Source organism: Haliotis asinina, chromosome 2 (assembly GCF_037392515.1).
Source record: "Haliotis asinina isolate JCU_RB_2024 chromosome 2, JCU_Hal_asi_v2, whole genome shotgun sequence".
Lineage (NCBI taxonomy): Eukaryota > Metazoa > Mollusca > Gastropoda > Lepetellida > Haliotidae > Haliotis > Haliotis asinina.
In genome coordinates this window covers 22,550,614-22,565,133 of record NC_090281.1, presented here as the reverse complement: position 1 = coordinate 22,565,133, position 14,520 = coordinate 22,550,614, and the positions used below count along the sequence as shown (strand labels likewise).

At 39.5% G+C, this 14,520-nt stretch overlaps 1 protein-coding gene across 1 annotated transcript; it reads right to left on the bottom strand.

The window, feature by feature from the left end:
• Positions 1-3,573: 3,573 nt before the first annotated feature.
• On the bottom strand, positions 3,574-11,175 carry LOC137271643 (cell surface glycoprotein 1-like). Its single transcript, XM_067804078.1, has 5 exons — positions 11,168-11,175; positions 9,341-9,913; positions 8,873-8,971; positions 4,742-4,804; positions 3,574-3,640 (listed from the first exon to the last, which is right to left on the bottom strand). The coding sequence occupies exons 1-5, from the start codon at positions 11,173-11,175 to the stop codon at positions 3,574-3,576; spliced, it is 810 nt and encodes a 269-aa protein (XP_067660179.1).
• Positions 11,176-14,520: the final 3,345 nt, after the last annotated feature.

Genomic DNA, 14,520 nt, shown 5'->3' with positions numbered 1-14,520 from the left:
ATTAAAAACTCTTAACGCAAGATTTACAAATTTCGAAACATCATTACAGTCGATTCCAGATGAGCAAAATGACATGTGGCGAGAAATAGACAAACTCACAGACGCAAATGCGGCTCTAAGCCAAAAGGTTGAACAACTTGAATCCCAGTCGAGGAGAGAGAATTTACTTTTCTTTGGTATACCGGACAATGGTGGTAACGAAATGTGGAGTGAATCTGAAGAAAAGGTGAGAAACTTTTTGGAAAATGAACTGCATGTAGAGTCCAGTCGCGCTGATAATATACCCATTGAACGTGCACACCGGCTACCCACTAAGAGACACCCACGACCGATAATTGTTAAATTCTCTGCTTTTAAAGACAAGGAATATATGAGCAAAATGGCCAAAGAAAAGCTTAAAGGTAACAAGGAGTTTCGGGTATCGCCCGACTTCACCCAGTCTGTCAGAGACACGCGGAGAAAACTGGGGAAGTTCCTCCAAACCTACAGAGAAAAGGGGGATGAGTGCTACATATCATATGACAAACTTGTGGTCAATGGTACTGTCTACACGTATGATTGGGAGAAGGATTCACTACGTGAGGTGGGCAGGCGACGACCCCACAGCACCCAGGACTCACGGGCACGGAATAGCAGACGACAGAACTCCGCAGACGACCCTCACCCCCAGCAGAGCTAGCAGCCGGGCCGAGACCCAACAGCAGCAACCCACACGAAGCTAAGTAAAATCACTAGTAGTAACTTTACGCTAGATGAAACCACACAAACACAAAGTAACACTGTATACAGAAATAGTAGCAATAACAATGATAACAACTATGATGCAAGTAATTTTTATCCATTTCTGTGTTGGAACATTAATGGCCTTAATTCTAAACTAAGTCAGTTGGCTAACTTATCTGAGTTGTGTCAGTCGATTGATGTCATAGCCTTTATTGAGACCTGGGCAAGAAACTCAACAGATTTTGCTACACTTTTCCCAGGGTACATCTCCTACCAGTGTGTACGCATGGTTTGACCCGCATGGTTTGATAAAGATTGTGAAAAGGCTAAAAGATATAAATATACCCTACTGAATAGATTCAGAAAGACAAACAATCCTGTACATTGCACACTTTACTTAGAAGCTAAAAAAACTTTTAAATCACTTTGTGATTGAAAGAAATCAGAATACGAGCGAAATATTTTAGATGAAGTTGTTGATGCTGCAAAGAATAAGGATTGTCGATATTTCTGGAAATCTTTAAGGAAATACTGTTTTCATAGACAAAATGCATCAGAAAATGTAACAGTTGAAGAATGGTTTAATTACTTTAAAAATCTTCTCGCAGAAGACCCAGGTGGTACAGGGCGTATGTTCGGGGAACACGTTGATAGCTTCTTGAGATTACATGACTTTGATAATTGTGAGGATTGTGCCAGCTCTGATGATTTTCTGGGTAACCCCATAACCGATAACGAGGTATTATGTGCGGTTGGAAGCTTGAAATGTGGTAAATCCCCAGGGGAAGATGGCATCCCCGTGGAAGCTTTTAAGGAATGTATTTCATTCCTTCTCCCCGTTATGAGTAGTCTTTTTAATAAAGTTTTAGAGAGCGGCAATTTTCCATCATCCTGGAATGTTGGATTAATTGTACCGCTTCACAAATCGGGTGCAACGGACGACCCCAGTAATTATAGAGGTATTGCATTATTGAATAGTCTGAACAAAATATACACTACTATAATTGATAATCGTCTCAAATGTTGGATATCTACACGGGAACTAATATCGGAGTGCCAAGCGGGTTTCCGTGAAGAATATTCGACTATTGACCACATATTTACCCTTAATAGTATAATCCATAAGTATCTACGAAAGAAAGGAGGAAAGTTTTATTGTCTATTCGTAGACTTCAAAAAAGCATTTGATTCTGTCAATAGGTTCAAACTGCTTTATGTTTTATTACAGTCGGGCGTACATGGGAAATTGCAACGTCTCTTACGTAACATGTATAGTAATGTGAGAGCATCCGTAAAAGTCAGTAAATTTCAAATGAGTGATGTATTTGACACATATGCCGGTGTTAGACAAGGTTGCATTCTATCTCCTATATTGTTTTTACTATACGTTGAAGAACTTGTTAAGGAAATGTTATCGAATGACTCGAGAGGAATATTTATTAACGAAACCATTGCCGATCTTTCGTTATTATTGTTCGCCGATGATGTTGTGATCCTCGCGGATTCCATTGTACAGTAACAACGCAAGATAGATACGCTACATGAATATTGTCAGAAGTGGGGGCTGAAGATAAACACTAGTAAAACAAAAGTCATGGTCTTTAAAAATGGAGGTAAAATCTCCAGTAATGAAAAATGGTTCCTCAATGGCGTAAAATTGGACGTTGTGTCATATTACAAATACTTAGGTATCATTTTCTCTTGTAGAAATATATTCTCTAAAGCATGTGAAACATTAGCAATGCAAGCTGAGCGAGCTCTCCATGTTATAAAGCATTTTATAAATAGATTAAAAAATCTACCACTGAATGCATCTTATAAGCTTTTTGATGGGAAAATACAACCGATTTTATTATATGGTTCGGAAGTATGGGGCATAAATATAAATAAAAACATTGAACAAGTACATTCAAAGTTCTGTAAATATTTGCTGCGTGTTGGCTATAGAAGTGCGAATAAGATTATTTTGGCGGAATGTGGACGTTTCCCACTATTTATCAATACGCGCTGTCGAGTAATTTCTTACTGGCTCAGACTGATGAGGCAACCATCTACACGGTACTCCAGAAGTAGCTATGACATGCTCAAAAGACTAGATGACTGTTCACATGATACAAATTGGGTTTCCTTTGTTAGAACACTCCTATTTAGTCATGGTTTTGGACATGTCTGGCTCGAGCAAAATGTAAATGACGCAAATTATTTTATGCATATATTTAAGCAAAGATGTAAAGACATTTATCAACAAGATTGGTATAATGAAGTACGATCGTCAGACAGTGTTAATTTTTATTCTGAATTTAAATATTGTATTGAAACAGAAACTTATCTTTCGAAGCTTAAATCGATACAACTTAAGCGCGCACTAACTAAGTTTAGATGCAATGCACATAACTTCAAGATTCAAGCGGCACGTTTCACCAAATCTCCAACCCAACAAGATGTTTCTTGCCCCGTTTGTAATCTCTCTCCTGAAGATGAATACCACGTACTTTTTATATGCCCTAAATACTCAGAAATAAGACAAAAATATCTGCCCTACACCTATACCCACCAACCGTCAAGACAGAAGTTCTACATACTTCTTGGTACTGAAAATAGTGATCTCCTGTTTAAGTTAGCCGTCGCTATATACCATATTTTCAAGTTAAGGAAAATGTAAATTGTTAAAACGTATCTATTATTTTGATGTTATAAATGTATCTCCAGGTTACAAATACTGCTTATAATGTACACTTGTACTGTTGGTCTCATGGCCATATATACTAATAATAATCATTGTGTTCTCTATAATCTGGTCATATTTTAAGAGCTCACTTTCTACAATTTCGTGCACACAAAGTGAAAGAGTTACCTGTCCACCTCATCTGTGTAGTACACTGGGTATGTGCTGCTGTTCGAGCTAGAGGAAGAATACCTGCGTAGAGACAAAGGTAAATATCAGTCTATAATCACAGTGTGGTATCATCCCCGGCCGCGTCATACCAAAAGATGTTAATATATGGTACTTATTGGTCCCTGTCTTATGGTTGGCATTAATGAGTACAAAAAAGGACTGATCGGTTCGGAGTCGGTATTAGCATGTGACTGTGTGGGGTATTCGTACTCAACTGCGGCATGGTATTTTAGTGAACTAGCATCACAAAACCAGTTTAAGTCTGGACTAGTTCAAGTATGTTCAACGTTGTCACACAGCGACATTACATTTAAGTATGGCTTAAACCCCATCCCTCAAAGTGGCATCAACCTTCGCTACTTCCTCCAGGTTCTGTAACGTCTTACAATAGATGGATTAATATTATATAATCAAGCTGTCATACCACCCGTGGGGTATAGAGTTTAATATAAAGATAGACAGAGTAGAAAAATATTCTAACCTATTTATACTACAAACCTAAACGTTTGACAGTTAATACTCTTACGCACTCGCAAATGTGATATTGTATTGAAGGTTATAACGAAAGTGGCTGACAATAATTCCGACATTCGTTGTAGGATTGACTATGGCCGCTGTCACGATAGAGCATAGGGCACATAAAAGTCTGTATCCAGGTGACCATTGTCGATGTCAGAATGTAGTGCATAGTTAGAGAGTGAACAAGTGAGTGTGGATTTCCACCGTGTTTAGCAATATTCCAGAAATATCACTGTGGGGACTTCACACATTGTACCCATGTGGGGAATCAAACCCGGGTGTTCAGCATGAACCAATGAACTCGTGAACAGTGAACAACGTATTTATCTTAATGAACACCTCAATGGTAACTTAATAATTATGTATTTTGCTCTCTATAATTTGTTGGGGGGGGGGGGGGGGGGGGGCGTGTTCGGGCCTTCGGGATCAGGGAACATAATCAAACATAGAGGGTACATCAACCCATTTTCCTCTCATGACCAGTGAACAACGTATTTATCTTACCGAACACGTCAGTGATAATTTTGAGCAGTTTGAAGCATGGGTATTGGATCATTATACGGAGTGCCGGATCGTTTCGTGTACACAAAGTGAAAGAGTTACCTGTCCTCTTCATCTGTGTAGTACACTGAGAATGTGCTGCTGTTCGAGCTAGAGGAAGAATACCTGCGTAGAGACAAAGGTAAATATCAGTCTATAATCACAGTCTGGTATCATGCCCGTTCGCGTAGTTAGAGTCTAAACAAGTGAGTGTGGATTTCCACTGTGTTTAGCAATAATCCAGCAATATCATTGCGGGGCTTAACACATTGTACCCATGTGGGGGATCAAACACATGTGTTTAGCGTGGGCCAGTGAGCTCGTGATCAGTGAACAACGCATGCATTTTACCAAACGCTTCAGTGATAATTTTGACCAGTTTGAAGCATGGGTGATGGATCATTTTGCAAGTTTTGCTTGAGTAGCGATATTAATGAGTAGAAATCTGCCAACAGGCACGACAGGACGACACATTCTTCTCAAGAATAAAGTCACCTCTTTCTGCTCAGTGTCACGTATCAACTTTCTGTAGTGAATCATCTCTGTCAAGGTGCTTAAAATGCCAACTACGAAGTGCATATAACTGAGGCATATCTCAGTGTGGGCTATACCTTTCCTTTGTTAGGAAGACACCTGTGTTTGTGATTTTTGCGATTAACAACTGATTGTTTAAGCCAACGTGCTGGAGGGACCACAAATTGGAAGTGCATACACGAGGAATCACCAATCTTCGGCCCTATCGCGATCAAGGTCAACTCTGAGTGGACTTACAATTTGAACGTTGGATCACTCGTCGTAGAGTCAAAGAGGTAAGAAGACATTCTTTGTGCTTATTAGAGTAGCCAGTATAGTATTTTCCAACTTAACACCGACAGTTCGTTAGTAAGGTGTGTGTTGTTAATTGAATTAAGGGAGTGTTCAATTAAGCTGTCCATTGTCAGTTCATATAACTGAACCGAGATATCCAAACATTTGCGTACGAATCCTACATGCATCACTGAACCTTGATGACGATACTCATATGCAGTGATACTGTTAAGCTGATATTCGAGTAATCGAGATACCAAATAGTAATATTCATAATAATTCAAATAACTGCGGGAAAATTCCATCTAAAATGGCAACTGCACACTAAGAAATTCGGAACAAATTCTCAATAGCTATTGCAGGTCAACTCTCTATGTTAGATCCTTTATATCAGTAACAAACAATGGCACGATCTGCCTCATTCAACAAGCTCTGTTAATAATCACTCTGATATCAAACGTTTGATATCTACTCCTATAGGTGTCTCGTTCTTCTTTTATATCAATGTGGCATTAGATAATATCAAGAAATCCATGCGCGCCTCAGACTTGGGTGTTTCGATTTAAATTCTCATAAGTTCGACCGACACACCTCTTCAAACCCGGCATGCTCCCGCGGTCACCCCAAAGAAAACAGTATTCACTGTTTCTTCACCTGTCCGCTGTATGAGGACTTACATCTACCAACACGGATGTGACATACATTCGGTATTACATGGTACTTCTAATGTACTCTCTGAAAATAACAATAAGTTGATCTCCTCTGTTGTATCCATTTTTCAAACAGATTTAACAGAACTTGAGAAATTATTCATAAAGTTCAACATTTAAAGATCATATTTTATTCAAAGAGGAAGAGTGTGGTACAAATCCATTCTATTGCTTTATTGGCAATGGATTTGCTTGTAAATAGCTTCCGCAATGGGTACATGTTCGGGAGAGGCGTTTAAATAAGCTCACGGAGCTCTTGAAATAAAATATCCTTACCAAATAACTTGAGGGACATGGAAAAGTGTACATTTATAGCTGCCTTCCTATAAATGCAAAATGAATAAAGGTATTGTTATTACAAAAATGAATGTTATTGGTGAATGTTCGCAAAAGGATTTTACAAAGTAGTATTCTGTCCTCATTGAACTGATTGTAATTAACACATACGCTATGTATTTATTTCAAAGTATCCAATTTGTTCTTATGCATGTTACATATCATGTTTAACCTTGCATGATGATAAGACCATCAGCCCCTTTTGTTTAGGAATGTTAACAGAATGGGAAAAGAACGCTTTCCATTATTCAGTCATGTCAGTGATAACATCCTCCAAGAACATTTTCTTCGTTGTTCAGTTGTATATCTTTGATTCATAATATTCAGTTGCTATCACTTAACTGATTGCTGTAACGAGCCTTTAAAATTACTTATGATCAGCTTGTACCCGGATTGACACTGAAACATCAAGCACTGTATAACCTTCAAGTCATCAAATGGATTGCAAAAACAGGATATCATTTAAAGCAAAACCAATGTACTGACAGACTGTCCCGGTAAACACAATCAAAGTTGCTGCTCTGAAAACACAGAAAATAGTTAAATAAAGCATGTGTTGTTTTCTTACTGTTTAACTGAAACACCTGTGGCTTTCCAATCTACCTTTTACGTAGAGACTACTATAACAACACCGTATCAAAACAATATGGAGAAGTTAATACGTAATTACATGAATACGGTTCCCTCACAATAGCAGGATTGACTCCCGTATTTGTCTTACCTTTGTTCATTGTTTGTCAGGTGGTTAATTATAGATAGATAGAATCACAATTACAGATCTATCTAAGATGCTTTAGAATCGATTAGCAGTGCGTAATGTTGTTTTTACTTTGAACAAGGTGAAGCCACTCCTCGATTTGAAAACACCATGTCGTAAATGTATAATGAGTGTGTGTTAATACGTATTTTCCCCTCTCTTCAGGGTACAGAATATCTTGTCAAGTGGCAGGGGTATCACACTGAGCAGTCGATCTGGGAACCGGATCAACACATTCCAGTCAGCATCCGACTCTCTTACGACCAACCCGAGATCTCATCTAGTCAACCAGAGACCTGTTCCCGTGACATTGAGCAGTCGTCTCAGTCAAGTTTGAAGATTCGGGGCAATGTCAGATATATGCAATGTCAGACAACCCGAGTAAACTACAAATGAGTAAGTTCAAGGACACCGTTTCTCTTAAAGGTGAACCAAGCCCATGCATCAATTCGAAACACCTCAGGAAAGATCATAAGTTCGCAGTGTCTTTGCAAATGACAAATCTCTTCCTTAAAACCTTACACAAAGCGAAAAAAGAGTACGACAATTTAACAATGGTTGATATCCTCAACTCTCAGCTTACCTACATTAAGATTCACCAATGTGATCGAATTGAGAACAGGCTAGCTACCCAATGTGGAATTGTGTGTCGCAAATTGAAGAAAATGAAAGGAGGGAAACAGAAAATCAATTATGAGAAAGACATGTACACCATGGCCGTGTTTGAAAGGGAGTTGTTGAAACCATCGGAAATGAATAACATCGAACGTGTGTCACAGTTTGACTCGAACAGAGTGGAATGTGTCAGTATTTGTTGATGTCACCACAGATAACAAACATTATGTGGTATATGGCGTGTTATCATCTGTATCCAATAGGTTATTCTGATGTCAGAATGTAATGTATAATGAGAGAGTGACGTATTATCATCTGTATCCAACAGGTCGTTCTGATGTCAGAATGTAGTGTAGTGAATTGGGGGGGGGGGGGACGAATGTAGTTTTACGCCGCTTTCAGCAATATTCCAGCCATGTCACGGTGTGGGACACCACAAATGGACTTCATACAATGTACCCGTATGGGGAAACGAAGCCGAGTGTTCAGCGTGACGAGTGGACGCTTTCACCACTAGACTACCCCACCGCCCCCAATGTATAGTGAACCGAGAACATATAAGCATATTTTTACTTACAATCTGACTTCGATTTGGTTTGGGGCAACCTCGAGATCTCTAGAACAAGAAGAAACATATTTTCTGATTAAGATTTAAAGGAATGACAGATACTAGTGTTCTAACCAATTGTTTGAAAATGAATGGGTTTTTCTTGGGTGTTTGGTTTTTCTGCACAAAAATTATAAATGCCACAGACCATTTTGTTCAGAAACCACAGCATAAATAAGTTTGTTGTTTTGACGTGATCTTCATTCATTTTTGGGAACAGTTGTAGAAATGCTACTCCCCTCCCTCTATAGACTGTCATATGGACGACCCGATTACTGTCAATAAGAATCAAAGAGTTCTTACGTCTTACGGGTTATTCGCGCGTGTTTAATATGTGTGGTATCTACCGATCGTCATCTCACCTGGGTAGAGGACCTGGTGGTCTGGGTGGGGTGAGGTCAATCGTGCAGTCACCCTCACCTCCGGAGTCTCTGTCCTCGGGCTGTGTTCGGGCAGGCGTCCTAAACAACAGGCAATGGTAGATGGAGGGAAAGGTATCAAGACAGACGTGATAGTAGAGTGGTTTTGTGATTGTTTCTGGTCTACATGTGACCGACGAGAATCGGAATTCCCTTTTTCAGATATCGCATACATACCCCTTACGAATAAACATGTGAACACAGAGAATAGTCATAGAATAAACAGAATATGAAACACAGAAAAGTCTCTATGTTCATCAAATAGCATCTTCTAAAATGCCATTCAAGTATCTAATAAATATATGACTGAAGTCTATGGCACAACTAAACACTGTCATGGATATAAACATTTTCTTCTGGCAAAACATGACATTTTCTTCCTAACAAATTGTGATCAAGCAGATGTCTGACCTGTCTGGCTGTTGGCGCTGGAGTACTGTTGGGAGGGGGCGCCTCTTGTTTCCCACACTTACAGCATCAGAAGCAGGCATATGGGGAGGTTCCCGTTGGGGAAACTCATCGGGTATGTCCTCGGTGGGAAACTCATCGGGGATGTCCTCTTTGGGATACTCATCGGGTGTATCCTCTTTGGGAAACTCATCGGGGATGTCCTCTGTGGGAGACTCATCGGGTGTGTCCTCTTTGGGAACCTCATCGGGTGTGTCCTCTTTGGGAAACTCATCGGGTGTATCCTCTTGAGGAAACTCATCGGGGATGTCCTCCTTGGGAAACTCATCGGGTGTGTCCTCTTGAGGAAACTCATCGGGTGTGTCCTCTGTGGGAAACTTATCGGGGGTGTCCTCTTGGGGAACCTCATCGGGTGTGTCCTCTTGAGGAAACTCATCGGGTGTGTCCTCTGTGGGAAACTTATCAGGGGTGTCCTCTTGGGGAACCTCATCGGGTGTGTCCTCGGGGGGAAACACATCCGGGGTGTCCTCGACATCACCATCATCATTATTCTCTTCTGTCTGGTTCGATTGTTTCCTGTACACACATATTTTATCTTATCTTATTTTTATCATAGTAAAGACTATGAGCTAAGAGCTTACATTGTGTTTACACCCTCCAACTCTGTTCAGCAACACAGTAACAACGGGATCGAGTGACTTGGTTGATACATGTCATCGTATATTTAAGACAAATAGGTCATAAATGTAATGATTTGATTTATTATGTACCATCAACTGAACGACTCCTAGGCCACCCTGGTGGAATGAATACCTACCATTTGCATCTTCAGTCGAACCATCTATCACGAACTTTATCTTAATGTTTCGAATCTTTTATTGTGTAATTGTGTAAGTCATATACCATTATTCTAAACCGAATATCTCGACCCGAGAATTCAAACTATAGTCCTCATCAACTGAACCCTTCAATATTTCTGTTAAATCTGGCATGTTAGAATTTGTATTATGTGCGATAAATGCCACTGGGGTTTTTTTCGCCATTAAATATTGCTTGACACCCATGAAGTGAAACGTTTGCTCTCTGTTGTGAGTGGTATGTGTTGACATCAGTCGAACTATTCCCCGGGTGTTCGAAACAAGGATGTGTATTTCCTAATTAAATGTGCATTTTAGTCTGTGTTTAACAACAAAAATCATAATCCATTTAACCACATTTTTATGTCATACATGGTGATTTCACTTACTTACATATACACAAAAATTTAAAGAAATATGGGTACATATATTAGTTGGTATATAAACAACTGTCCGTCATGTACATTGTACAGTAAATGCAGTCACATATGCATGCAGGTATCTAAATACACCTAATCATGTGAAGATATAATTCTATGCACTTAGTTTAAAATGCCAAGATGTAGATACAGATGAATATATATATACATATATTTGTGTATGTTTCAAGATGGGATACTCTGGACATTTTACCATTATGCATGCACACATTGCGACATAATTTGCGACCATCACTGACATACATATCTGAAATAGTCTTAAACAATATTGATAACTTCTTCGTGTTGAGCTTAAATTAGCAGTCAGATATTGTCGTCGGTTTAAACATTGAAGGACTACATGTATAATGAGAACGAGAAAGGCCAGAAAGGAATCAACCAAGTGACCGAGCCTGACCACCCGAACCATTACACCGCCTTGTTTGAGAAGCACAGGTTGTCAGTCATCTGTTTTAACCCATCACGTCATCTCATTGACATATGATGGCCTCGTGTGTCATGTATTCCCTGGATAGCTAGCATAACATCCCTACCTTTCCATTCTGACAGTCCTGGGCGTCTAAACACGTCCGCTCTGTTATAAAGACAACAGGAATGAACCCAATCCTTGTCTCTTCTGTGACGTCATTATACTATGACGTCATCAACAATTCGGTACCAAGCCCCTTGATACCTAGGGATCTTAAAACAATCCTGATCGCAGGATACAGTGGGCGATATGCTTTTGGTTAGAATTCTGACTGGGAAATTATCTTAATTATTTTGCATTATTAAGTTACGTTTTACTGATCAATTATTGGGAACATGGAAACATAAATGTATAACGCGCATGAAACGATTTGAAGAACACGACTTCCGTTACATGTGGACTTCTACAATAGACATTGTCGCGTTATTTGCTGTACAAAAACATACAAAAACATACAAAAGAGTCAAAATATTGCAAAATGCATGTCGCATTGTCGCGCTTTGTATGCATTTTTATCTTGAAAAGGGCGACAATACCACAAACACACAGTTTCAGCGTCAAATTGTTCTATTGTCGCCCCATCTAAGGTGTGTCACAAAGGGTTTACACAGTGTAATTTCTAATTACACATGTCGAACAGAAACTTCAAAAACGATACTATCTAAACATAGACATTGCTAAACTAGATTATATTCACTTGCAATCCTAGATACCTTGATAAAGATTTTGAAGAAAACTAATTATTATGGCTTTCTTTACCTTCTTTAAAAAAATCCCTGCAATTTCCCCTTGGAGACAAACCGGCTGAGGAATAATCATTGTCTGAAAAATAATGCTCACTCAGTGTGCTGTAGGTGATATAGTTAATTTTTTAGGACCAGTCATTTGTGAAGAACTCATTTTGAGATAATATTATATCACACATAGCATTGAAAACTTCGGGTTTTTTTATCTATTGTGTGACTATAAGTAATTGTGTTTACACATCTGATACTGGTAATTTACTAGTATTTTATATACATCACCTGAATTCAAACATCTTCACTTGTAAGAATATTCAAATGCGTAAAAAGCATTTACAGGAAGGGCATACATTAGTCTTTAGAGGGACCGGTTTCGATGGTGGTCCAAGTTTTAGTGTTCTAGAAGTCATTCCACCTTTTTAAAAAGTGTAATAATATTTTGGGAAGGAATAAACCCAATCTCCAACATTATGCTGACACTTGGAGATGGGAGAAAGTTTCGTTTGTAAGCAAGCAATCATTCAAAATGTATGACTAGGAATTGGCGTCGATGTGTCTTCTAGTTGGCTGAAGTTCTCCACAAAGCAGTATCTATCCGTTCTTTTGGGATTGAACTGTATCAAATACTGCCAACTGGCGGTTCTGGAGGATTTCTTCATTTATATTAGCAGCAGAATATATGCACCTGCACCTATAAAGAAGTAAGCTGACAACATATCGTCTAACTGTACCGAGTCGTATTGCTGTGTGTGGGGAGAACTATCGCTTACATTTTGTAGGACTTGTGTGAGAGGTAATAGGTCAGAGTTCGTCACAATTCGTTAAAATAGTAAACTGCATTTGAGCATTCGTCAGATTCCTAGTTTCATAAATAAACTCATACCTCGTATTGTAGTTATTTTACGACAGACGATGAAAAAAAATGGCGGATGTAACAACGTTGTAAACTATGACAACGTCAAATGTGACCACCGTGGGCGGATGCGCATAAAAAAGCACCAGATGCTTGAAAACAGCCTGGGAATTGAGGTTCCAAATGGGGAACACACCATGGTCAAGTTAGCTATGGTTAAAGACTGATCTTTCGTGAAGGTCCCGGGGTAGAATAGGCCTTCAGCAACCCATGCTTGCCATAAAAGACGACTGTGCTTGCCGTAAGAGGCGACTAACGGGATCGGGTGGTCAGGCTCGCTGACTTGGTTGACACATGTCATCGGTTCCCAATTGTGCAGATCGACGTTCGTTGTTGATCACTGGATTGTCTGGTCCAGACTCGATTATTTACAGAAAACCGTCATATAGGTGGAATTTTGGTTAGTGCGGCGTAAAACTAAACTCACTCACTCATTCTACACGTTGTACTTGGGAAATGTCTGGAGAAACATCGAGGCAATGGTTGTTCAGGACTGTACAAGAGCATGTTGTTCCCATGACTCATGAGCTGTAAAGCTACCCCATACAAGTTCACATGCACCCTGACACCTTCGACTGTCGACCTTTGACAACCATCAGCTCTCCACATCTGGCGTCGTCTGTGAACAGTGACAGTGGCTCTTAACAGAAAACTGCCATCAAGGTATGCACCATCACTGACGGGGTTTTGGCACTATATAAAAGATCTTTTATACAGTGCCAAGAAACCTTTGCTGACAGTACATACCCTGATGACAGTTTTTTGTGTTACAAGACCCTGTGTGAACAGCAAACGGTCTTCTGAGCCTCAGATGCTGTTACATGTACCTAACGGTGACCTGCAAGCGGGGCTGACGCTCTCCCATCTAGATGTGTATGGCTTTGACACAAATTGGTCTCAACACAGCTGTTACTCTGGCAGTTTGGTATCGATTCCGTTGATCTATCTGAACAGGGTCATAATGACTCGCCTGTTGCAGGCATGATACTACCCTGCTATAGAAATGTCTCCAAAAAGTGATGACATTGTGTTTCCATGGATATTAAAATGGGTGTGAGAATGCATGGGTAAATAGTTAGGAGTTGAGATTCCATCACAGATAAGTTATGAATGATGCATTAATTAATTTCAGGACACGTTTACTAATGAACTTTATATCAAGCATAGTTTGATTCATCCACTAAAACATATGGCTTACCAGATTTGTCAGCACTAAGTAGTGTGTGTACACAAGAAACCACCAAGAGGTGTTTGTTTGTTGCTTAACGCTTCACACAACAATATTTCAGTTAATGGAGGTGACCTGCCAATAATGGACTCTGAACCAGACAATCCAGTGATCAACATTATGAGCATCGATCTACACAACTGGAACACAACATCATCTGTCAACAAAGTCAGCAAGTCTGACCACAGAATCCCAATCGTCCCCTCTCATGACAAGTCGAAACAGAGGGCACTTACTTCAATAAAACAGTATCCTAAGTTTATAACTTTTTGTACACTGATGAGGTGTATGTTTGACTCTGTACATGTGTTTGACCCTGACCTGTTGCTGGAATCTTTCAACCAGATTATACTCTGTCATACAGTGACTATCAATCTGGATTTTGATTGTAAGATGAAATACACATAAATTATGTAAATAAAGTTTCTTACCCAACAAGCCATTACACATTGGTGAAAGAAACCCAGACTCAGAGAAAACCAAGTCTGCATTTCGGTAAGAGTTCCGCACATTTATTCATGTAGGTAATGAAA